The sequence below is a fragment of the Triturus cristatus genome, chromosome 10, assembly GCF_964204655.1.
Source record: "Triturus cristatus chromosome 10, aTriCri1.1, whole genome shotgun sequence".
Classification (NCBI taxonomy): domain Eukaryota; kingdom Metazoa; phylum Chordata; class Amphibia; order Caudata; family Salamandridae; genus Triturus; species Triturus cristatus.
Window position 1 is genome coordinate 1,159,782,991 of NC_140593.1, and position 27,086 is coordinate 1,159,810,076.

A 27,086-nucleotide genomic window follows, 5' to 3' on the forward strand; every position below is an offset into this window, starting at 1 on the left:
TACCAAGGAATAATTGTGCAGGCTGTGTGCCTGAATGCCATGGAGCTTCACAATATAGTTCAAGAAATCCACCAAAATGAGTGCCTGTAAAAGGTAAAACGGGCACTGGAGCAAGAGTTGTGGAAGACATTTTTAGCCGAACGTGCGATGCATGATACCCATACTTGGAAGACCCTCATGCAGTGGAGAGCCAATGCAGAACTGAGCATCACCAGCAAGAGATTTGTTCCCAGGGAGAACTGCTTCGTAATCCACCAATCTCTAAAAGACGTAGTCATTGCCTTTGATCACCAGGGGCTATAAGGGATGGCTAAAACTAAGAAACAAACTAAACTGTCCGTGGGTCTGGGATGTTACTCGGTGCTCAGCAACATCCTACACCTGTGAAGTGTGTCTGATCACACCAAAGGGAAGCCCTAAAATAGGGACGGAGTCCCTTCACTCACCGAAGTGACATGCTTCGTCATCTGGGATCTCCTCCCGGCTGTAACTCCTAGTACAGCCGAGGGTTACAACCCCCTCACTGTGAGGGAGGAGCTCAGGGATGTTTTTAAGGATTTCCTAGGATATACTTAAATCCACCAGTTAATGAGCTAAGTTGTATTACTAGGTGATGGGTGCAGTGCTAAAGAAAAAAACACAAAAGTGTAATAAAACTATCTACGAGGAGAAAAGAAAATGTAACATGTATCTCATAGTGTCAGGATTAAAAACAGTGCTAAAGCAGTTTTGAAAAAATAAACTGCAATTATTTAGTTAGAGGGTCGGTCTACATGTTTCAGCTATCATGTCCTATGGAGTGTCTAGCCTTCCTCAGTACCTGTAAAGTGTAAGCTACTGCGTAATTCATGAAAAAACAACAAAGACAAATAGTAAGTGTAACTGGAAAAGGAACAGATACAACTTATCGTACCACTTGTTTCAGTTCTGGAATCGTGGTGTATTTAAACCTGTGTAAAGAAAAATATAAAAGGCATAATCAGATGCTGGAGTAGGAACTAGTAACAGAGAGCGAGTAATAAAGACCGCCCCTCTACTAGATAGTTGTAGTTTATTTTCTCAAAACTGCTTTAGCACTGTTTTTAATCCTGACACCATGAGATACATATTACATTTTCTTTTCTCCTGGTAGTTAGTTTTATTAAACTTTTTGTGTTTTTTCTTTAGCACTGTGCCCATCACCCAGCAATACACCTTAGCTCATTACCTGGTGGATTTTAGTAGATCCTAGAAAATCCTTAAAAACATCCCTGAGCTCCTCCCTCACAGTGAGGGGGTTGTAGCCCTCGGCTGTACTAGCAGTTACAGCCGGGAGAAGATCCCAGATGATGAAGCATGTCAATTCAATTCAAACGTACTTTATTCGATTAAAACAAAGTTAATCATAAAAGTACACATATACATCACAGATAAACGAGTTAAAAGTTTAAAGTTTAAAAGAAGCAGTTCATGAATGTCAATCAATGCATAATTTCCTGGTTTTTAAACACATGCATAAAAAGGAGGCAACAGTATAACAGGTTAAGGGGTCAGGCAACATGCGTAGAAAGTACAAGGCCAGGCGACATTGTCTGAAATTTTACTTATGTAAAAGCGGGATTAAAAACCTTTTTCGTTGGTTACAATACAATTTACAGAAAAAGAAAATTTGCACTTCTGACTGTTATGAAGTGTCATAACATGGGCAATACAGGAGTTCTTTCGAAGGGAAGATACCAGTAGGGTGGCCCTATTATGCAAGTAATATTTTATTTATTTCTTTATTTATAAATTTATAAAGTGCGCAAATACCCATGGGTGTCTCGGCGCTACCCATGGGTGTCTCGGCGCTAAAAATATAGTTAAACCGAAACCTTAGCAGAATAAATCTGTGCCGTGGGAGTGTTACAAATTCTAGATAGGAAGATATTCCCTCAACCTGCAATGGACCTTCAATATATTCTTTAACAGTAGGTTTGTTACAATAAACAGTCAGTCTCCCTTCATTAGCAGTGGTTATGAAATGGAACTTTAATGCTTTTTCTTTAGACAGAGCCACATTTTTCTGGATATACAAATTAGCATCCTAGATCAAGAGTATATAAAGTCTCTTTCACACACTTTAACCATTAAAAAAATCTTTGTGTTCGAGGGATAAGCAGTCCTGTATTATTTGTTGTGTTAATGACACTGTGTCTCTACACCATACTGAGTGCCATAAAAGAATGGGTGCAACATTTATCCAATCTATTATGTAGGGGATGCTTAATTCTTCATGTAAATTAAAATTGGAACAACCAATTGGGAGACTTATCATTGATTTCCAAAACAAATCCTCTGTTGTTTGTATCCTCTTTGCGTTAACATGGCCCCACACCCCTACACCATACGTAGCTACTGCCCTAGATTTGGCCCCATAAACCTTTCTTAAAATATCTGGATTTCTTGTCCACAGCTTTTCTGAAAATGAGTGTACTGCATTTGTGTTCTTTTCCAACAAAACCCCCACGGTTCTCTACCATATTCGGCTCAGCTTTGGCCCTGCAATTAAAACAAATGACTTGGATTCATTTGTCTGAAGATCCAAGCCTTTCATAAAATCCACATAAGTATTTAACAGTTTTTGTAGGGATTTTCCCGTTCGCACAATTTAAACTGCATCTTCTGCATATAATAAAATTGGGATATGCAGCTTTCTTATAATTGGCACATCTATGGTTGAGTCTAACAATTTAGACTCTACTCCATTAGTATACAGCGAGAATAAAAATGGGGCGAGGATGCACCCTTGGCGAACGCCTCGTGTTACTGGAAACCACCTAGTACATTCTCCCTGTGGCCCATACCTAACACGTTTCAGCTCTTGAATACAGTTGTATAATGAAGGTGATCACTGCTTGGTCTACCCCCATTTCCCTCATAATTCTTGAGAGTTGTGGGTGAGATACACAATCAAAGGCCGTGCTAAGATCCATAAATGCTAGATATAAATTGCCTTGCTTAGCGTGGGTGTACTTTGCTATGAGCAAACTCAAAGAGTGCCTCTCCCTTTTCTGAAACCATATTGTGCCGGGATCAAGATCTTATTTGTCAAAGCCCATGTCTCCAGTCTATTCAATAGCACGTTACCCATCAATTTTGCCGTGCTATCTAGGAGAGAAATAGGTCTATAGTTCCTAGGGTCTTGCTTATCCTTTTTTTGAAAATTGGAACTAAAATGGCTTTGAGCCAAGAGGCGGGAGGTCCCTCTCTTGCTATAAAATTAAAGGTATTAGTAAGCTGAGGACTCCATAGGTCAGGGCAATCTGTAAAAAAGTCTATTAGAGCACCATCAAAACCAGGTGCCTTATTACTGGTACATTGTTCGAGTGCTATGCATACCTCCCTGTTATCAAAGGTAAGGATAGTGCTAGAGGATGGGACAAACTCTAGATCCGTAAACTCAGAACCTGCAGGTGGGGTGTTAAAAATGTTACTAAAGTGTGCCACCAAGAGCCCTCGTCCACGTGCATGTCCAGATTAGGCTCGGATTTTGATTTTAAAAATGGGGCGTTAATCGGTAGCCAAAAATCCCTTACATTCTTTGTGGTAGATGCAACCAATAATTTATCCCAGGCTTCCACTTTCCATGTTTTTAACCTGTTCTTCCTTGCCACCGTATAAGTTAAGCGGGCCTGTTTTACAAGTAAGGGATTTTTCGGTACGGTCTTAAGTGATCGGTGTAGGTCAGAAAGTGCTTTAGTGCAATCACGATCGAACCACTTCGGTCTTTTAGGTTTGCGTGTCATTTTTAGAGAGATTACTTTTTACTTCTTGCAAGATAGTTTCAAAAGCCTCAATAGTGGGCCCTGGATCCTGGTTCGGTCAAGACATATTTCTATTTCTTTCATTGAATTTGAGACTACCTGAGGGATAAGGACAGCCTTATCAATACTCCCCACTTGAGTGTTATCCCATTCTTTCTCCCTATGGAGGGTTTCAAGTGTGAAAAAGTAATGCCGTAAATACCCAGCCAATTAATTTGCCAGGTTATGGCTGCATGGTCACTGAGGGCTAGAAATTCAACTTTCCTATTAAGCTTTTCGCCCAGTCTAGCTGAGACTATTGTAAAATCTATTGAGGAACAGCATTTCACTTTGGTGAGTGATGGGACTCCGTCCCTATATTAGGGCTTCCCTTTGTTTCGATGAGACACGGTTCACAGGTGTAGGATGTCACTGAGCACCGAGTAACATCCCAGACCCACAGACAGTTTAGTTTGTTTCTTAGTTTCTTAGGGAAAGTCTCTGTGCAGGTCTTTAAACTTTCCCGTGGACCCTCATATTCTCTGTTTCGTATTTTCTTATCGCTAAAACTAAAGCAGGACTGAGAGAGGAGGTTTGATTCCCAGGGTAAATTGCGCTATGAACATCTCAATTGATCAACCCCAGCGCTGATTCTGCAGTTTTCGCAATGGGAGACAAACGTGGCTGTCATTGATGCCCACACAAAATTCCCCTTGAGTCAACTGGTGAGCAGCACAATGTTCAAACATGTGAAGCTGCAAATGGTGAAAATACTGGCTATCAATGGCTTATTACAAACAATCAGGAAGGATAGCAGACCTTCCTTTCAGAGAAATTAATTTGAAAACTACCTACGACAGCTAAAGATTGGTCACTACAGGATCATGCATTAATGGCCACAACTTAATGGTGATGTAAATCCCTTAATGCAAACCCTTAACAAGGCACTGCGGATAGGAATTGATCAAGGTGGGGACCCCGAGTGGGCACTTCACAACGTTCTGCAATTGTATCATAACACCACACACTGTGTAAGTCAGTATGCCCCGGCCATCCTCCTATTCAGGCAGCTACTCAGAGACACTATTTCAGCCTTTCCTCTTTGGCACCCACCCTGCCTGGATGTAGAGGCCAACCAGTGGCGCAGAAAGTGCAGCCTTAAAGTGAGAAGCCTCTGATCTCAAGTGCTGATCTTTTATCAAAACCTAGTACCCTCTGTTACAGAGCGTACTAGGTTTTGATAAAAGATCAGCACTTGAGGTTGACATTCTGCAGCCCTCTTGAAAAGGGAGAGTAAAAGTAACAATTATAATGGAGGGGAAATGCTTCCTTTCTTATGAAAACCCAAAAGTTGATGGTGGAAAACCATTGCTAACCAGGGATAACTTCATTTGAAGTGGGTAGTTTCTTTTTTTCTATCTACTCTCTTGGGACACACCCTCACTTCACACCTCGTCCACTTTACATCCTCCGAATCGGTCTATTCTGGCAAACAATTTATTACTATTGTCATCCATAATTGGTTGCTGCTTCTACATTTTCTGCTTAATAAATTGATCAACATAATACATTTTTCTATGGTAGATCCTAAAGCACATGGGCACATAGATTATATGGGTTCTTTAGTGGCAACTGGGGTTAAACACTTGTTAGGCAGATTTTTGACACATGCAATCTATTGTTTCTCCATCGATGTTGCTTGTCTTAGATTCAGTAGAAGCTCCTTATTGAATATCCTGCTGTCCCATGGGTGTCTATTCCACATCTGTGTCACAAGAGTTTATCCGGACATACACGTAAAAAATAGCTGTAGTCAATAAATTAATGGACTTTTTTACTATTCAGTGGGCTTAACATTCAGTTGTTCATTCATCTCATTAGCTACTGGTCAGGGTTACCCTCCACATGAGGTGGATTACACACAATACACACCCTTGAAGGTCAATGACTGCCTGCACATCTTAGAGAATCATGCAGCTCTGAGGCCTGAAAGTGAAGACTACTGCAGGGGTTCTCAGTGGTACCTGCTCCTTCTTTAAGCTTGAGGAGGTGCCCTGAGTTGCAAGCTGACAACACCGGTTGTACACAAAACACAGAGGAGGTGGTTGCCAGGACTACCAGCAGTGGTAGCCACCCATGCCTCACAATACCTTTGCTTCCACTCCATAAGCAGCCAGTTATTCTCACACATCCAGTTGCCCCAGAAAACTGCACCCAGTGTAGGAATCCATCTTCACCTAAATTCATGGATGCCTCACTGGACATACAGTGCAACTGGTGCCCAACATGAGGTTAAAAAAGAGGACTGGGATGTGATCTACCAAGGCTCTGCTGTATTCCTGTCAGAGCCGAGGACTTTGGCACTAATGGGATGAATAAGGCCATCTCCCAGTATGTGGAAGTGGCAGAGGTATCAGAGATGCGAAAGAGACAATATTTGCTGCGCGGCAGCGAACAGGGGCCTGAGATTGCCTGTGATGGCCCACGGAGTCAAGGAGCTGCATGGCAGCTGCCTGGGCCACGTCACTGCTACGGTCGCCTCATGAGTGATCATTGGCAGATCTGAAGCGCTACACAAGAATCATGATAGACTGCCATCTTCACACAGCGGGGAGGGGTGGTTGGCAGGAAGTGGCGGTACCGACCGCCCCCTGACAGAACACGTGCTTGACCGCAAAATGGCAGCCATCTTGGACATGGACCCACATGTGAAGATGCCAAGAATGATCTGGTTGCAGGCTCCTTCCCTGGAAGGGCTGCTCTGTCTATACCACTGGCTGCTCCCAGCTCTGAGCCCCATAATTAACTGTACGCTTGCCAAAAACAACAATCCAATTTGTCGAGCAATTTGGTTACAATCAGGAGGCTCAATAGTTGGTGAACGACACCTAGGCAGGACTTTGTGATGGAGGAGCACACACATTTCCTTTGAGGTCATGGGATTATGGCCATGTCGCCGTAAGTGTAGACCGTCTGGTGGTCATGGGAGGAGAAGCGCCATGATGCCACAGTTGGAGGCCCGGCCTGTAAAAAATACACCTGTCCACAGAGACATGGCCTGCCATTGAATATTACAAAGTCTGCACATCCATGGATCACGGGGAGCTAATCAGGTCCCTCTCGCACGGCTCTTAGTAGAATTTTCATTGAAGCTAGGCCCCTGGTGTCCCCGGTTAAATAACTTACGTGCAGCCTCTATGCCTCTGAAAAAAGCACAGTCAAACAGGGTGTCAAGCTACTTTACCTTGACAGAGGCATGGGAGTCTCACATCAACGCTGCCTCCAGTGAAGCAAAGGCCATCCTTTCCTCCATCCAGGACTTCAAGAAGGAGCTTAGGGAGGAGCTGAAGACTGATCTCACCATTCGCAACCTTCAAATCAGATATCAGCCCCTGGCTTACTTCCCTCCAGGCTGATGTGGATTTGGTATGCACCTGTACCCTAGATCTAGACACGAAATACCAAGAACTGGAGCAAAGGGTGGCATTGTTGGAAGACACCACGGATCAGTTGCGTACCCAATTGCAATCCACCCTTATGAAATATGAATATTTGAAAAATCACTCCCAGTGGGATATAATTCGAATAAGTGTTCTGGAGGAAGGGGTCAAAGGACTGGGCCTAAAGGCTTATGGGGTGGGCTTGTTCATCAAGCTTCTGGGGGACAATCATACTGAGCTGAGCCTAGATCGTTACATAGGGTCAGACTGTTGGTGTCTAGAGGAGGAAGGCGCCCCCGAGATGTTCTAGTAAATTCAATTAAATGATTCTACAAGCTGGCCGGAAACTGAAGTCAGTCTAATTTCAAGGTGCTATGTGCTCGCTCTTACAGGACATTGCCCCTGTCCTACTGGCATGCTGCCTGCAATTTAAGTCAGTGACTGACCAACTACACCGAGACCAGGTCAGGTAATCTAGCTTTCAGAGATGGTTCTTACGGGACCATCACACACGGGATCGTCTCTTTCGAGATGAAATCCATTAGGCAATCATGGACTACTTTAAAATGAACTATCCCCAGGACACTAACATCTCTACACCATGAGACCCCTTCAAAAAGGTTGTTAGGGGGAACTGTATTGTCTTGCTTCACTCAGCATAGGTCTCAAAATTGGCAGGCACTTGGGGTAGGACTCCAACTGGCTGATCAAGCTCACAAAGAATCACCCACTCTAGTCTTACAAAGAAAGGTCATGGCCTTACGAGGGAAACATTACACCATCTACACATATAAAGCAGATTTAACCCTATTGTGTCTTGTAAAAAACCCGTATGAACATGGGAATAAGGTGGGATCATACCTGGCGCGACAGCTGTGAACCAAACAAGAAAAAGAATACAAATGCCAGCTACACGGGGACTCTGGGTAAGTCATCACTATTGAAGAGGGCAAAGCTTGAGATTTTCAAGACTTCATTAAGCCCTCTACACCTTAGACTCCACAGGTGAAATGGAAATCTTGGATTATCTGAGGGGAGCAGATCTTCCCAAGGTGCTAGCAGCCCAAAATTTAATCTTGGAAGATCCCTTAAGGGACTATGAAGTCCAGTGGGCTATTGAGGCTCCTAAGCTAGATAAATCACCCAGGCCTGATATGTTCACTTCCCAATTTTATAAAGCTTTTGGCTCACAGTTGGTACCTCATCTGATGGCTTCATTTAACTATGTATCCACATTTCTCAAGGTGTCTCCGAAAGTGGGTGACGCCTTGATCTCTGTTATCTCAAAACCAGGGAAGGACTCCCATTTTTGGGCTTCTTATAGATGAATTGCTTTGCTTAATCTGAATGCCAAACTTTATACAAAGATACTAGCCAATCAGCTAGAAGACATCATGTCGGAATTGATGCATCCTGATCCCCCAGGTTTCATCAAGGGAAGACAGACTTATGAAAATCTGAGGAGGGTGGGCACCTGGTTGAAAAAGCTTTTGGTTTTGGTGACCTGTTTATAGCTATGGTGCAGGCCAATTATGCCATTCCACTGTCCCGAGTGTTGGTGAATGGTACTGCCTCTGACTTTTTTTTAGCTTAGAACATTGCACAATACAAGGGTGTCCACTCTCCCTGCTTCTATTTGCCCTTAGTATTGAGCCCCTAGCTTCTAGAGTGCGTGCCGCACCCTTTATCTATGGGCTGTATTTTAGCTCCAAGGATCACAAAATCTCCATGTTTGTAGATGATGTGCTATTGTTCCTCACTTCCCCCAAGTCATCTCTGTCAGCACTGCAAGCAGAACTCCAAGCCTATGAAACAGTAGCGAGATTCCACATTAATCTTCACAGATCCTTTCTCCTCAACCTGACCCTACCTACAAGTGAGATGGAGGCGATAGCGACTTCAACCCCCTTCCCTTTCAATGGGTTCAGAAAGAAATAGCTTACTGAGGAATGAAGATTACCTCAAAGGTAGCAGACCTGTATAGAGTGAACTATCCTCCTCTCCAGCACCAGCTGAAGGCCGACCTTAAACGTTGGACTCCACTATATTTTAACTGGCTCGGTGCATTAATGAAGTAAAGATGTCAGTTTTGCAGGGACTCCCCCAATTAAATCAACTGGAAGTTGTTCTCCTCCCATCGCTCTATGATCACTCTGTTTAAATGGCAAAATGGCAGAGTTAGACTAATTGTACCCAAAGAGGCAAGGGGGCTGGACTTACCAGACTTTTCATTATACTATAAAGCAGCTCAATTGCGAGTGATCTCTGAATGTTTAATGAGGGAATCAGACAAACACTGGCTCCACATGAATAGAACAGTGTTTGGAAGATCCTTCTGGGATTTACTGTGGAAACCGAAGCACAATTGGCCACTCAACGCTTACCTAAGTACTCTGCCCAAAACCTCCCTTAAGTTTTGGGATGGGGTGAATCGAGTCACTGGTTGGGAAATGTTCCCTTCTCCCCACACCCCTATATACTTTAGCGCAGCCTTCTCACCAGCTCTATTGCTGGGGCCTTTTTATTTATGATCAGAGGGAGGATACTTTACTACACATGATGAATTTAATGGGTGTGGATATCTCCACTTTCTAAAATTGTCAACGTGACTTTAATCTACCGGCCTCAGAAAGAGCTATATTACTATATTCAACTGAAATATTGGATACTCCAACCAAAGAGTAGGCGAACAGCCTTCAGGGAACGTTCCTCCATATAGAAATTTGTCACAGGCCTGTATATCCTTCCTCTACTCACTCCTGCTCACACACTCACTCCTCACCATGTTGAATTCTGGGAGCCGACCCCAGGAACAACAATTACTATAGAGCAGTGGCATAAACTTTGGAGGAATGTTCTCAGATTCAATCACTCATTAGGCTTGAGAGATACTCAATACAAAGTGTCCGGCAAAACTCAAGAAAATGAACCCAGACAAGTCTGAGCAATGAATGCTGGAGGGGCTATGGCCTACCTGGAGATTTTAAACATATCTGGTGGGACTGCCCCATGATCCAACCCTACTGGTCTGAGATATTGTCGCAAGTGAAAGATGTCTTGGGATACCCTCTCCCGAACACTCCAGAGTTTGTTCTCCTTGGGCTACGGGATTGATCCCTTAAGCATCAAACAGCTGGGAACTGCTCCCTTTTATGGCTGGGCTTGGGGGCAGATTATTTGGCTCTAGTTGCATCCTGGAAGAAATCAGATGCCCCCTCAATGTCGCAGTGGCATACCCGCCTCTGGCAGACCCTAACCATGGAGCGGTTGGCTGATGTCCTCCTAGAGACTCTGAAAACTTTGACTATATGTGGGAAGCCTTGTTGGGATTTCTATCAAAAGGCCTGCCACTCCTCTTCAGTTTTACTAGTACTAGGGTGCTCCACCTCTTCCAAGTCTGGGACCCCACAAGATAAGAGGTAACCCTGTGACTCGGTCTGGCTCAGCCTGGCCACTCTTCCCAACCCTGCTGATCTGGGCTCCTCATACATCATTAGCTACTTCAGCAATTCCACTCATGCACATTAATGTTTATTTTTATTTTTGGGGGGCACTTGGGATGAAGGTGGGGTAAACCTGGGAACTTGATTCACTGAGACTTGCTCAGTTGACGGTGTTAATGTACTTGCTTGTTTTTTTTTTTCTGAGAGACCCATCTATTAGGAATCTGTTTATGCCACTAGCCCTTTTGAATTTTGATGTTGGTCTACTGCAATGGTATTGCTGTCAATGTATAGTTTGGGCATTACTAAACTTAATAAAGAAAGTTTGAGAAAAAGCAAGAGGACCCTCCCCTCCCTATATTTAATGAAATGACAGAATCCACTGGAGAGGCAAAACTTTGACTCATGTCTGATCAAAGTGGGATATTCAAAAGATGAGTGACACAACTACCAAAGACCACATGGGACAGATCCCATGCCCTTCTCCGTGCGGAGGTCATATGAGACTATGTGAGACAGTTAAGGAGGCCTTTAAAATATTATTGTTGTTATTTGAGTGCCTTCACCTTTCTTTCTCTTCGTTTAAAAAAGGTATTTAGCAACTCCAGCTCTTTGAGACACTCAAATTGATTATGAATCCTCAATTGATTGATTGTTATTATTAAGTTTCATTAGAAGCTGCTGTTTCTAAGCGGAGACCATTTCTTATTTTTGTGCTACTGACTGACAGGTAACAAGTGGGGTAACCGTGTGGATCTCAACCTTTGCAACTACATCAAGAAATGGAATGAGGTGTCTAAGCAACAGATAAAGGGCATCCGAGGAGCCTACGCACAAGGCTGCAGTTGTTCGGTGAGTGTATTTACAGATTCAGGTCCTAGGAAGATGAGCTCTAAGGGGCTCTAAGGGGCTGGCTGTGAGGGTTCCATTCTACAAAGAGTATACTATGAGAGTCGTATTATAAGTGAGCTTGACATCACTGTCACTTGTTTCTAAATATTGGCAACTGGAAGAAGTTGAGGAGTTTAACAAAATAGCCAACAAATACATAAAGATTGCCTTTTGCAGGAAAAATAACCCAGAAAACCTAGCCATTGCAGGAAAATGCAGGTGCAGTATAATTATTTGCAGTAACAATCTCAAGAAAACACATTTTGGCATGTAAAGTTCTGATGGGATAAACTTTGGATTTTCTTAAAGCTACAAAGTTTATACTCTTCACAAAACTTCTCTGGCAGAATCATGAGTTTAAACACTAGTAATACAATTTCAATTATCACATTGTGCTGTGGTAGGACTTCCACAAACATTTTTCTTTGAACGTTTTACCTGGTGCCGATGACTAAGGATTTTTGTAAATGCTATTTTGATTCTGCCACAAGCCTCCCTGGCTCTGTGAACTGACCTGTTAGATACTATAGGCAGCTGGAAATTGTCCATCCCTGGAATTTGACTTTGGAAGCTGACGGCTCAGCCCATAGTAGCTTGTTGCTCAGATAGGAGTTTACTTCAAATAAATGAAAAGACAAGAGGCATTTAGCAAAAAGGAACAAGTTGGTTTCTTTAAACGCTGTGGCCGGGAAAGCCTCGACAGAGTGCTCAGCTTATAAAATGTTTTCCGCTGTTATATACAGTTCATGAGGTATAATAAAGCAATTTTCTGCAATACAAAAAGGCATCGAAGTCATAAATCAATATATGCGGGCATCCAAAGGAAAAATAAGGCTTTCCACCTCGGGATAGCTAGTGTGGGCCAGTGTGTATGTGTCCAGATGACCATCATGATGGATACATGTGGTATGCATGTCATGTCCTGATTGGTTGAGCATTTCTATCCACAAGTGGTATCAAGCCTTGTGGTATTTTGGGGAACATGAGCCCTTGGCCAAGCATGTTTTATTGAGGACAATATGCTTGGACCTGTTTGTGGTGCAACTGTCTATCTGTGAGATTGATTAGGGTTTTCCTTGGGCACACGTTTGTCTTTAGGTTAAGAGTGACCCCACCTGTGACCTGCATTGGATAGGTATGGCTGTGGGTCGTAGAACTTGTTTAACCACTTATCTCTGACTTGGGGTTGATGGGGAGGTCACCTTGTGAAAATCCAACAGCATTGATACCAGTTCATTGGAACTCCTGAAAATAATATGGCAGTCACTCGTATAATTTTTATTGACATCCATAACGTTGTGCATACATTGACATAGTTCTTACAGGTATTGACACAGTTAAGTTTGCTTAAGTCATAGTTTACATTGGCATTGTTATTACTAGCAACAGTATTGTCATTTGAGCTTGGATTATGATATGCATTGATCTTGTCATTGCTGGTGTTGGCAATACTGTGCGGTTAATGTTTATGTCATGCATTAACATTGTATTAATGGGAACTGGCAAGGTCACGCTGGCAAATGTTATGGCATACGTGGCTATTGCATTTATTGATGTTGCCGTTGTTAGGCCTGCACACATCACAGTAATCATTGACATTGTACTCACACTTTCTAACAATCTCAAATCCGCAGGCTGAAGAGAGCCGGGCAAGATGTTGGTTTTAATATTGGTCCTTTTGAGTCAATGCTAGAGTAGGTCTTGAGTGGAGATTTCTGCCAGCCCTTGATATCTGTACAGTCCAACTTGGTTGACATGTTAAAGAGGTAAGGTGTTGTTATTTGCAGATATGTGAATTTGGCTCCATACGTAGCCATTGTATTTTCCTCTGACAGCCTTTTTTAGGCCAGCTTTCCCAGCTAGTGCATTGTGCACTTCTTGTAGGCTTTGGACAGACTTGGCTGACGTCGATGACCAGGAGGATGGGCTGACTGGTGTCAGTGAAGGATCTTGCAGTTATGCCTCCTCCTTGACACATCATCGCTCCCTGCCATTTTAGGCTGACTTCAATGACCAGGAGGGTAGGTTGGCTGGTGTAGGTGGAGGGTCTTGCAGCAATGCCGCCATCTTGATAGATCATCACTCCATGCCATTCAAGACTAACATCGACGACCAGGAGGAAGGTTTGACTGGAGTCGGTGGAGGGTCTTGCAGTGATGCCTCCATATTGATACATATTGATACATCACCTCTCCCTGCCATTTTAGGCTGACTTCAATGTCCAGGAGGGTAGGTTGGCTGGTGTAGGTGAAAGATCTTTCAGCTATGCATCCTTCTTGATACATCATCACTCCATGCCATTCAAAGCTAACATTGATGACCAGGAGGATGGAATGACTGGTGTCGGTGGAGGGTCTTGCAGCGATGCCTCCACCTTGATACTTCTTCGCGCCCAGTCATTCAAGGTTGACATCGATGACTAGGATAGGTTAAGAGGAGTTGGCGAATGGCAGGATTGGGGCACCTTGTTATTGGATTTGGCTGGTGGAGACATTTCTTTCACTTCTTCTGTGTGTACCTGATTATGAGTTCTGTAGGCTGTTTTCAGGTCTTGGTAATTCAAGTGATAAAACAACAGTGATAGTTGAGGAGCCCTAGGAATCTCTGTAGTTTTTGTAGAGTGTTTTTGCACAGCTTGCTTCGGTGGCTCTCCTAGTTTGCTGGGTCCACTTCTATCCCTTGCAACTTGTAAATGTGGTGACGTGTTTGATGCTGCAGCCTTAGAGCTGGCATTTGCCCAGCATAGCTTGAGCTTTTTCTCCCTCCAGCAGTCAAGACCTTGCAGCGCTCTTCCAGCAATTATAATGTCATTGAGGTTCACTAACATGTGCAGTTAATTTGAAACATTGACAAATCCCCAGAAAGACTTTGAGGCATTTTCCCTAGCTCGTGTAGATGCAGATGGTATACAAAACACATGTTTTCTTCCAATTCTCAGTCTCCCTTTGGGACCTGATAATAACCACTCCTCAGATCCAGAAAACAAGCGATTTCAACCAGGCTGTTGAGTGTGTTTGTTCTACTTGACCCTCTCTGCAGGGTCACCTCCAAACGTTTTGCCTTCACCTCTCTTATTTTTCTGAAATTGGTTTGCTGTCCTTAGTACTCAGGGCACTTTACCGAAGCAAACCAGTGTTAAAGTGCTTTTACTCACGCCCTACAACATGACAAAATTGGCTTACACCAGAGTGGGGCATTTAATTTACTTTTAAATCCCTAGTAAAGGGGTATACCGTATACCCAGGGCATATAAAATACATGCTGCTAGTGGACCTGCAGCACTTATTGTGCCACCCGCTTAAGTAGCCTTTTAAGACATATCCCAGGTCTGCCACTGCAGCCCATATGCAGTTTTAAACTGCCAATTCAATTTGGTAAAATAACTCCCTTGCCAGACCTTAAACATCCCTTTTATTACATATAAGTCACACCTTAGGCCCTAGGTATCCAAAAGGGCAGGGTGCGTTGTGACTTAAAGGTTAGACAAATACTTTAAAGTTTTACATGTCTTGGTAGTGAAAAAATCCTGAATTTGTTTTTCCCTACTGTAAGGCCTACCTAGCATTGGGTTGCCCAGTTCCGTTTAACAAGTGCTAACATTTGATTGGGATCAGGAAGGAAATTCATGTTTGATGTCTAATTTAAAACCCTCTTTAATGGTAAAGTCAGATTTTAAGTCACAATTTTGAAAATGCCACTTTTTGAAAGTTGAAATTTTCCTGCCCTGACTATTTGGTGTCTGCAGACTGTTCATTGGGTCACGTGGCTGGGTGTAGTTGACAGTTGGACTTTGTATATTTGTAAAAAGGGCAGTCACACAATAGAGGGATTCATTGTTCCTTAATGGACCATCACTGGCAGGATGAGGAGTGGAGCTGGACACAGTCCTACTTGAAGTTCAAAAGGCTGTGCCATGCCTTCACACAAAGGACTTCACACTAGCTCCTTGTACCTGTAATCAGGCTGCAGCCAGGGCAGAAGAGGCAAGACACGTCCAGCACTTCAAATGAAGTCTCAAGAAAACTTCTCCTACATCAACAAAGGTACCAGGTATGAAAATAGGACCCCCAGACTCACTCTTTAGTTCACTTTCTGTACCTGCAGAAGGACTCTCAGAAGATTGCCTGCTGCTGTGGCCTGCTGTGTGCTTTAGAAGACTGCTTTGCTGCACCTGGAAGGTCTGCTTAGCTACCTGAAGCATGCCTTGAACCCTCAGAAGCCTGCCCTGTTGCTTAAGCCTGTTCTGCTACTTGAACCCACAACTACTAGAGTGACTCCAAGAGCTGGTTGTCTAGACTCCTGATTAGACCCTTAGGGACAGATAAGGTTCCAAGAATCTTGGACTTGCGCCTGGACCCAGCCTGAATGAGTCCTGACCTTCCAAGTGGACGCACTCCAGTCCTAGCCCCATGGAAGTGGTGCTAAACATGCCCAGATAGCCAGAATCCAAAAAGTTTGCCCAAAAAAGTGCTCTGAGAACTGAGAGGAAACTGGAACCTACCTGATCCTCGATCTGCCCAAGGTGAAGGGCCTGTTGGCCTTTCTTTGAGCAGGTCCCACTACATTCTTCTCCACAGAAGCAAATCCTATTCAGCCGTCCTACGCAGAAGGGGTTTTGGCCTTGTGGAGCCATTGCAGCTATAGCTAGCAGCTTCATCCTGTTGGAGTTTTTCAATTTCCAAAAAAGAGACTAAGTCCAAACGTAGATATCTTCACTGCAACTTTGTCCAGTGGCTGCCCAACAAGGTGTCCTCCTCCTTCTTAGACACTTGCTGCAGCCTTGCCCCACGTAAGTGTTGTGATCTTATATCCATTCCATCATGGTGACATGTCATTGGAATGTAGAATGTACTGTGAGAGCTTGTAGCTCAAGGATTCCAGTTTATACTGTTACTCTGACTGCAGCAGCTGTGGCTAATAAACACACGTCTCGAAGTATACCTGTCTGATGTCCTGCATTGCATTATACCTCACTACAATTTGGCGACGAATTGGCCACAGCAAAGGATCCACGCTGTAAGAAACACTACTTCAAAAAAAAAAAATACTAGAAGAAAAGAAGATATTCCAGAGAGGAAGACTTCGCAATCATTGAGAGACAGGCTTGTATATTTTTTATATATGCTGCAGTTAAGCGCTGGTATTATTGCTTACAAGAATTGATAAAATCATTAATTACAAGACTTTCAGTCATCGCCTTTCACCGCGCTTGGCACATTAAAAAAAAAAAGAGGAAGGAAAAGTCTTGTATTTTTAACTGCTTCAGCGGATTTAAGCAGATATTAAATGACCTTTGGGCTAACGTATGTCACAGCTGTGTTGGGGAGACAACACTAATTTATGCTTGGCTATGCGTAGTTAATGTTGTTTGTGAGTTGGACAGTTTCCCAGCGAGTATCTGTTGACCTTTTTAACAGTGATCGGCATTTAGGGAAAAGCTGTATGACTCATCGTGTCAAATCAATTAAGAATTTCACACAGATCGAGTAGATTAACAAAAACGTGAACCTAGCCTAATGAGCAAAGAGCGAGGCAGGCATCAACTGGTAATTCAAAAATAAACAAATCCTCTGCGCATGTATAGCGAAGCGCGAGGCTGAAGGCCATCGTCTAAGGCTGCTCACAGTGCACGTGAAGTCAAGCACGAGTCTTTCATTATTTTTAAAAGACTGTCAAGCGGCACAAAACTTTATCGTTTTTAAGCTCAGTGTAAATAAATCAGGCTGTATTCAGTGAAGCGTGAAGGGAAATCCTTTAGTAAACATATTCTCCATGCGCGTCAAGTCAAGCGCGAGAATATAATTAACTATGAAAGCCTGCTATTGTGTTAAAAGCAAACAGATTCTCTCACGCATGTGAAGTCAGGCGCGAGAGTACAATTAACTCTAAAAGCCTGGTATTGTGAGCACGAGTCAAACGCGACGAACAATTGAAAACGTAATGGAGTGAAAGCTATTGAAGAAAACTTCTACTTACTCTATTTAGCAGCCATCTGTCTAAGAGAAACTGTGTTCATCCTCCTGCTGGTTCCTTGTCAATAAAAAAAAAAAAAAAAATCGAGGAAGGACTAATCAAGACTTCACAGAAACAACTAGAATGCTGATTGGTTTACTTCAAGCAAGCTAAAAGGAAGTTATCCTCTTTTGTGTTGAAGACTCACACAGTTTCAACTATAGTTATAGTAACTAAATTTCAAAAAGAAAAAACAACTTCAACATTATTTATTCATAAAAAGAAACAGAAAGGAAAACAGAAAAGAATGTCTATGGAACACAGTATTTACTTACTAATTTATTTATTTTTAGGAAAAATGATATTTGAAGTATTTGCACGTCTGTGATGTGCACACGTTATTTGTATTGACAATTCCATTGATATGTCGATGGTTTTCATTCAATAATTTCTGATAAAATATATATATATACTGTTGTTTTAAGAAAAATTAGATAATTAGTTTGAAAGCTACATTTCTCAAAGTTTAAGCATCATGGCAACTATGCAGAATGTTGGTGCTCCTCCGCCATTTCTCCAAACACCTGGTGATCCCCCTGTGCCTTGGAGAAATTAGTAAAGAGCCTTTACAAAATATTTAGGGGCCATTGGTGGAAATAGATATCGACCAGAGCGAAAGAGGTATTTATTAGAACACAATTTAGGCTTCGAAGGTCAATCTAAATATGAACATCTTCCACCGTATATCATTCCCCATGACAAGAAGATTTAGATGAATTTGAATTAGCAGTGAAGAAATTAGAAAAACAATTTGATGTTCAACCGAGTTTAATTGTTAACAGACATAAGTTTTTTACAAGAGAGCAATTGCAAGATGGATCCATAGATACCTATGTTGCTGTTTTACGTATGTTGGCTGCAGAATGTGAATTTTAATATGTTACAGACCAACTCATACGCGACCAAATAGTAGTACGTTGTTGGGACAAAAGAGTACAAGAAAAACTGCTCACAATGAGAAATCCCAATTTGATTGAAACAACTGATATAGTAAAAGGGATTGAAGTTTCACGAAAAGCACTTAGAGAACTCACACGTAAAGAAACTAGTGGTGTGGCTGTGGTGAATGAAAGCACAGTTCCAAAGGAGAATGCGAATGAAAGCACAGTTTCTAAACAAAATATTAGTTTGAAAAAGTTTACAAAAAAAAAAAGAGTACAAGAATAATTTTTTCTCTCAAAAGAATATCTGTTATAGATGTGGAGACCTTGCCCTGCAAGAAATGTGAAATCTAAAGTATGTAACAAATTGGGCATTTCGCTAAGGTTTGTCAGACACCCAAAGATAGAATTCATTCTGTACAAGAGGGAGATTTATGTGACAGCTCAGAGGAAGAACAAAATTGTTCAAGAGTAGTCAGGGACATGATTGTGGTTGTACAGGATGATGAGTCTGACTGTGTTGATCCGTATGAACATATTGAAGTAGATGGTAAAGATCTCAGACTTCTGATTGATTCTGGTGCTGGAATGACGATGATAACTGATGAGTTTTATGATGAAGTATGGGGTAAACGTACCTTGTTTCCTCCAGATAGGAATCCAGTTACGTATGATGGAAGAAAAATCGAATTGTCAGGATATTTTGAGTGTCAACTCAAATTCAAGGATCGTAGCATTTTTGGAAAGGTATACGTAACAAAGAAAGGGTTAAATATTCTTGGATGGTAGTACCAAGGCCTTTTCGGGATGACGCTTAGACCTGGGAGAGATGTACAAGTATCATTAGTAACTGACGGTGAACAAAACAGGGAGTCTTTTGAAAGTTGTGAAAACAGTAACAAATGGGTTGGAAAATTTCCTACAGTATTTGGTGACAGACTAGGTAAAATCAACGGATTTAAACATAGGATTAAGGTCCAGGAGGATGTTACACCTGTAAAACACAAATTGAGAAACGTACCGTTCAATGTACCTGAAGATTTAGCCAATATTCTTAAAAGATGTGTGATGATGGAGTGATAGAACCAATAGAATCATCTTTACAGTTAAGTCCATTGGTTATCGCAAGAAAAAAAAATTGGCAATTGAGGGTGTGTGTTGACTTAAGAAGCCTTAACAAGGTAATTTGGGTTGATTCCTACCCTTTGCCCAGGATTGACAACATTATAAGTACATTCTCAGGTGCTAGGCTATTTTCAAAAATTGACCTAGCATCTGCATATCATCAGATAGTGCTTGAGGAATCATCACGACATTTAACTGCTTTTGTTTCTCCAATGGGTTCTTATTAGGGGTGGGCGGAATTTGCGAAAGCGACTTTCGCAAATTATCGCGAAAATGTTAAAAATCTCCGCAAACAAGCGGAAATATCGCGAAGATGCAGAAGTTTTTTTCCCGCCCGTTGGCGATATTTTCTGCATGGTTGCGGGTCGGTAACTTACCCCTGCGGTTGCTCGCGGGTGCGGCCATCTTGTTTTCAGTTGTCTCGCGGTGCATGATCACGAGAAGAAACACGTGATCGCGCGACGCATGACGTCACTGCGGACGCGAACTGTCGCGAGACAGCGCAAATGGGTAAAACAATACAACTTCTGATGGAGAACGCGACCGGATCGGGAAAACTTGTCGGCGAACGCGGGGATTCAGGTAAGGCGATCGTGTGCGCGCGAGAATGTATTATTTTACAGAGTGAGCAAGAACCAAATTATCGCAAAGCTGCGGAATGCGGAAATTTTGACATTTCTGCGCTCTCCGCGGAACGCGGAAATGCCAAATTATCGCAAATTCCGCGAACGGAACGGAAATTTTGCCCAGGCCTAGTTCTTATCAATTTAAACTAATGCCTTTCGGCCTCGCATCAGCCGCAGCCGTTTTTCAACGTGTGTTAGAGAATGTGCTGGAAGGAATTGATGGGGTGGTAACCTTCCAAGACGACATTCTAATAGCAGGGGAAAATCTAAATGTTCATGACAAACGGATGTGTGCTGTCTTAGAAAGATAAAAAAAAATTGGTGTTGTGGCCAATCGGGGGAAATGTGAATTTTCTAAGAATACAATAGAGTATTTAGGTCACGTAATTTTGGAGAAAGGAGCAGAACCCAGACCTGGTTTGGTTGATGCTATTGTCAAAGCACCTACCCCCAAGTCTAAAGAGAAAGTGGCTTCATTTTTAGGACTTTGTGAATTTTACTCAAAGTTTATTCAGAATTTCTCTCCCAAAACTGTCATGCTAAGGGAATTATTGAAAAAAGACAAAAAATTCTCTTGGGAAGGAAATTGTTAAGCTGAGTTTGAAGGGTTGAAAAAAGAAATCGTTTCAGCTGGAGTTCTTGCACCGTTTGATCCTTTACGAGAATGTAGCAGTACTGTTGATGCAAGAAATGACGGTCTGGGTGCTACCATTGCACAGATGAAAGGAAAAATTGAAGTAACAATTGGGTTTGCTTCAAGGTCTTTGAGGTCTAATGAAAAAATGTTCTCCGTCATTGAAAAGGAACTTTTGAGTTGTTGCTGGGCGGTTGAAAGATTTTAATGTTTTATTTAAGGGAGGAAATTTGTGCTTAAGACTGACCACAAACCTTTAGTTAGTATTTTAAGTGGGACAACTATCAACGATCACACCCCAAGAATAGCAAGATTGAGCTCTAAACTTCTACAGTACAATTTCGCCATTGAATACATCCCAGGTGGTAAAAACATAAGAGCAGATTATTTATCTCGCTCACCTCTAAGTTTTACTGATTATCATGAAAACTGTGAGGAAAACGATGAAGAATGCTTAATGGCTAGTATCGATATTTGCCATGACACTACATTTAATGAACATGAATGGTCGGATGAATCCTCAAAAGATATGGAATTGGATAGTGTTAGGGAGTATATCCTGAGCGGGTGGCCTAAAGAAAAAAATCTGCCTCAAAATTTACAACCCTATTTCAAAGTTGCAGATCAATTATTGATTGAAGAAAAGGGGATGCTTGTACGAGGAGATAAATTCATTCCACCTGTGTCATTGAGGGAAAGGATTATCTTGTATGGGCATGAGGGACATCTGGGACAAACTATAACCAAAAGGAAAATTAGAGATAGCTATTGGTGGCCCGGAATGGACTCTGCCATTGTAGCCAGTGATCGGGGAAGTGTTGTATGTGCTTCTAGCGATAAAGGTCTTAAAACGGAGGCAGTTCCTTTACAGCCCGTCGAATTACCCAACACAGTTTGGTCCAAGCTATACCACCCACAGGCAAATGACCTCGTAGAAAAAATGCACATTAGTTGAGTGTATTCAATGGTCCTTTCAGAATAAGTTATATATATATATATATATATATATATATATATATATATATATATATATATATATAAACTGTTGAAGAAATGCTGTGGTCACATTGATGTTGTCCAAATGCTGTTTGAGGTCTCATACCATTTGAAATGTTAAGAGGGCGCCCACCTGCTTCTAGATTGTGTCCTGCATGGTTGAAAGAGTGTCAACATAAAAGTGATCATATGTTAAAAATGGACCAAGCTGTGAGACCAAAGGTTGAAAACTTTCAGAGTAAAATGAAAAGTCATTATGACACTACCCACAGAGTTAAACCTGTAGAAAACAAACTGCGGATAGGAGACTGGATTTGTGTCAAGGATCCCAATCATGTTCCCAAGGGAATGTTGAAATGTATACCTCCTGTCAGAATTGAGGTTGTGACCAGGAATGCAGTGAGAACTAGCAAGAATGAATGGTGGAATAAGGGAAGAGTGGTGAAGGTGCATAATCATGATGTTCTTCCCCATGATTCTTCTTTTCCATCCAAACCATTCTTGCATTCTCGTGTTTCTCCTTCATCTTCCTTTTCTGATATTGATGTTTCCGAACCAAGGTGTTCTTTTCATCCTGAACCAGAGCGTAGGCGTAATAGACGAAATATTGTCAAACTTCTAAGATTTCGCAATTGATGTTCATTTTTAATAATTATCTACTGTATATTTGTGATTTGATGTATTTAGGCTATGCCATTTTATTTACTGTTTTATCTGTTTTCATTTGTTGTAAAGAAGGGAGATATTGTTGTGATCTTACATCCATTCCATCATGGTGACATGTCATTGGAATGTAGAATGTACTGTGAGAGCTTGTAGCTCAAGGATTCCAGTTTATACTGTTACTCTGACTGCAGCAGCTGTGGCTAATAAACACACGTCTAGTAGTATACCTCTCTGATGTCCTGCATTGCATTATACTTCCCTACAGTAACTTTACCTTGTAGAAATTTCTTCTAAGGCCCAATCTACTTCTTGTATCCGACGTGCGCTCTATCGCAGTTGGCCATGTTTTATTTTGCCCCGGTTTCACGCAACTAGTTAAGCACAGATTCATATAGTCACTTTTGTGTTTCACCTTGACATGAGTTGTGACTGTTGCATGAGCAGGGTTAACACCCCTCCCAATCAACAACCAAATTTCTCAGAATGTTGTTTAAAAGAGGCATGGGTATGTTATGATACCAGATTTTTTGAGCACTCTAATACCTATATAGGTGCCCTAGCGATAGGCAAAGGACCTTCAAAAGAATTAGTGATCAGAATCTGTTGTCAAGTTTTTAACGCTTTGCAAAAGTTTAGGTCATCCTGCAATTTATACAGTGTGGCAGGAAGTGAGTACCACAATTTAGCAGCAATGACGGAAAAGGACTGACCTCCAAGATGCTCCTGCTTGTATCTGGGGACCACCAATAAGGAGGCTTCCCTGGACCTAAAATGTCTACTAGGAGAGTATTAGCTACATTTCCCCTTGAGATTGCTGGGCCTCAAATTATAAAAAGCCCTGCATACTGTTGTGTCATTCCTATATAGTACTATACAGAATCTGCACGTTCGGATAACATAAACTGTGGGTTTCGTGGCAGACTGGTTCCGAGCAACCCCACCGAGAATGTTAACCTGTTTGCATTAGGTAGCTCACAGTACCACTAGAATCTCCTCTTATCGGGGAGAGAGTAGTTTCTGGCAACGTTAGAACATGATAACCCTGATCCCCCAGGATCGTGGAAACAATGTACTACTTTTCGCTCAGTCACTCGTGCTCACTTATTCGGTCTCAGAGAGTTACACAGAAGAAACGGTTGGGCTTGTTACAATAAGAATTTATTGCACAATTGTTCTTCTGGGGTAAAATAGATGTGCTGCAACAACCATTAGACAGTAGCAGATATATATGATTAGCAGTGCAGTAAATATAAAAGGATAGTACAGTTCTACCATCTTGCAATGATCATGAATACATACATGAATATAAAATGCATGATAAAAGAAAGTGCGTACTCCTACGATGCCTATTTAGATGTACCTAAGAGCACCTAGCATGTGAGTAGGTGTGAAGCCAAGAATCCCTCTAGGATTTTGTCTAACCCCATTACCTGAAGGGAGAGAGTATGAGACCCCATCCTGGTCTCGAGATGGACACCCTGTTAGACCACTGTCATCTGGAGCGTCTGCATGCAGGAGCCTCAGCGTCTCTGGTCAGTGTGTCGTCCTGGAAGTCACGGATCTCTCTAGCTAACACTAGTACGATGTGGTGTATTTATACAGAAAGTATCTAGGGTTCTTTTGTCCATTGTTTCTTGTATTAGTCATTGTTGGATTTGAGGATGACGTATGGGATGAACCTTGTACATAGATATTATGCAGGTGGTGTAGCCCCAGCCTGGTTTCCAAGAACCCTTATGAATATTCATTCATACTGTGTGAGTCTATTGATGAAGTTATAGGACTCTATTGTTGAGCTGAGGTGTTTATGTCTCCTGTCCATGGGTGAAGGTCGCCAGAGACTTCAGAGCTGCATTATCAGTTGGTAGTCTCCTTTTCTCCTGTTGGCAGTAGTTGTTTGACACTATTAGTCTTGTCTTCTACTTATCCAGCTGAAATTTAGAGAGAGGCAACAATTCATCTTCAGGGCCCCCCCAAAGCACCCCTTCATCACATGTAGTGCCCAGTTCACTGCCTGTTATGTCTGTCTTACTTGGGTCCATTTCAGGTATCCCTCTTCTTGGGCAACATACTAAGACAGCTTATGCCCCCTACTCAGGTGACTTGTCCTGTAGTAGGGCAGAACGTGACTCTTGCACGGGCTCTCAAATTGTCTTTACATAGTGGCCAGGCCAGAGCATGTGGCTTTGATATGCTAAGTGCAGCAAGTGCCTTTATGGCTGCTTATCACAGATACTTCAAAATCCTTGCCCACTATCTCTGAGTAAATCCATCCCTTTACTGTTTGCCAGGTACTGTTTAGGCAGATACTGAGATGCTGAACTCGTCATGGTTGTGGCTACCATACACACCTGAGCTTTTTATGCCTGGTTTCCCCATCAATTATTCTGCTGATGCTGTATATTCATTGAGGACTGTCTTCTTGGGATTCTGACCCAGGTATTATGAGGTTAACGAGGCAGGTTCAAGGCCTCCATTGACTGCCACTGCTTGATGTTGCTCTTGAATCTTCTGTGCTGTGGAGACTGAGGAACACTGCAGAAGCAATGTGTGATTGATGATCCTGCATTACCCTGGGTGTGGCCTGGTCAAACGTTTTAGGGATGGTCCAGAAGGTATACCACCTGGACACTACTGGGTTTGCAAGAGAAATGCCAGGTCTTGATATGCTAACTCTTGGCCCAACAGCTTTTGCATCTGTTCTATAGTGGCTACTCACCATGGATTGCCTCCCAGAAGAATACATATCTCCAGGATGTATTCTTCGAAATCTATCGAGGCAGAGACTTATTCTCTGTCAATTTCCACTCTCAGGGCCTGTGGCAAACAGTTCATCAGTTGTGAATTCACACTTACATGAAACTGGCAGTTGGAATAATGTGCAGGTGTCCAATCAGCTAACATAGCCCCTTACATATTATTATTCAAGGTCATAGTTGGCCTATGGAAGAACGAGTGCTTCCAAGTTACTACCTGGAGATGCAAGGTGACTCCTGGGGAGTTTGGATAACTGTTGGTCCCCACTCGAGGTTAAAGACTAGCCTGCTAGTAGCAAAACAGGGAGAGAGGACATTGGCTCTGACAGGGATCAGCAAAAGGAAATAATCATGCCATTCCCTAGCACAATACATACCATGAGCAATGCAGGACTTATATTGGGCCCCTATTACCTGTAAGGAAACGCAAAACACATTGTGCAATCTACTGAGAAGAAAAGCAGCTTAGATATACTCAAAATTAAGCCTTAAAAATACTCTGTATACAATATGTACATATAGTAACTACATGCATGCATATGTTGGTGTATTAGAACCTGAAGGACATAACATGCAGTTACTGAGAATTACCCCCAAATCTTCACCCCAGAGTGCACACTAAAATACTACCCTGAGTGATGGGGCTCAAGAGTGCACTTTCTGACCAGTAGTTTAGTGTGGTGCAAGTACTTATATGTGTAGCAGAAGCATTGCTGCTATTGCAGGTTTGATGCATGGTAGAATGCAAAGCAGATTTCAAACTGCAATACCCCTGGCATGAAGCATGATGGTATCTCAACGTGTGGAGAAGCAGAAGAGGACGGGTCATAGCAGGAGAATGTGAGCACTGCAATGAAGCTAAACAGTTAACACCACTGCCTATTTGATGGGAACTTGGAAGCTACCCCAACCTGTCAACATTTTATTGGGATTGGATTTCTGATATAGGATAATAAACAAAGTGTTTGGGTGCCACCACCAAGCTGACCATTTTAGAAACTGAGGATGTTTGTCAGACATTAGTCTCTGGCAATAGTGGCGGTTTGCAAATCCAAAGAAATACAGAGTTAACAGAGAACCTGTTCCTGAGGTAGGGGACCCTCAGTAAATTGTCTCACCATAGACAACTGACTCACTAGTTTTTAGAGCAAGGTCTTTCTCTTCAGCCTTCATTTCTATGCATGGACAATCCTTCCACATGAATCACATTTCAAGTTCTTCCCTAGAAGTCTTCATGTTCTTCCAAACTCAGGGTTTTAAAGTTATGGAAGATCTTATAGCTTCTCCATAGTGAGACCAGTAGGCACTTGAAAAGTCACACTAGTCAGTGATCTGTCTTGAGACAGGAAGCAGTGGTAGGTATTCCTCTGCAGACTGATGAGAGCAAATCCTGTCCTAGCAAGGGGAGGATGGCTGCTGATCTTGGTCACAGGGGCTCCTAGTTTGCCCTAATATGTATCTCTGCCAATTGAACACCAAACACTTCTTGACCCATAGACCTTGTCTTATAAATGGGATGGGCTTTTTACCATTATCCCACAGCTACCAATGCAATCGGGTTGGCACTATTTCTTAACCTAAAGACAATTCTGGTTTCCTGCTCAGCATTCCACTTCCTTGCCTCGTGTTTGCTCTGGAGGGAGGCTGCTGCTTCACTTCTCTGTGGATAACTCTTGGGAGTACTTGCTGTTGCAGGTGCTAGTCATTCTATCCACTAATGCAGACATCACCTGGGTGGTGGTTGAGCTTCACATTACAGATACCTGGCTCATCGGGCTGCATGACTATCTCTCCTGCCTGACTGGTGTGTCAGCTATTGCCCTATCTATAGCTTCCTGAACTGTGATTGAAG

The 27,086-nt window shown here is 42.4% G+C and overlaps 2 protein-coding genes across 7 annotated transcripts in view; both read left to right on the forward strand.

Moving 5' to 3' along the window:
* Positions 1–27,086, forward strand: part of LOC146796820 (metalloproteinase inhibitor 4-like) — a 129,013-nt gene that overhangs the window by 94,664 nt on the left and 7,263 nt on the right. For all 6 annotated transcript variants that reach the window (XM_085629549.1, XM_085629548.1, XM_085629545.1 and 3 more), the window contains one exon: positions 11,378–11,499. In XM_085629549.1, the coding sequence (XP_085485675.1) occupies positions 11,378–11,499 (122 nt within the window). The remainder of the gene's footprint in view (positions 1–11,377; positions 11,500–27,086) is intronic.
* Positions 1–27,086, forward strand: part of LOC146796821 (metalloproteinase inhibitor 4-like) — a 334,973-nt gene that overhangs the window by 94,657 nt on the left and 213,230 nt on the right. The gene's annotated exons all lie outside the window — the stretch shown is intronic.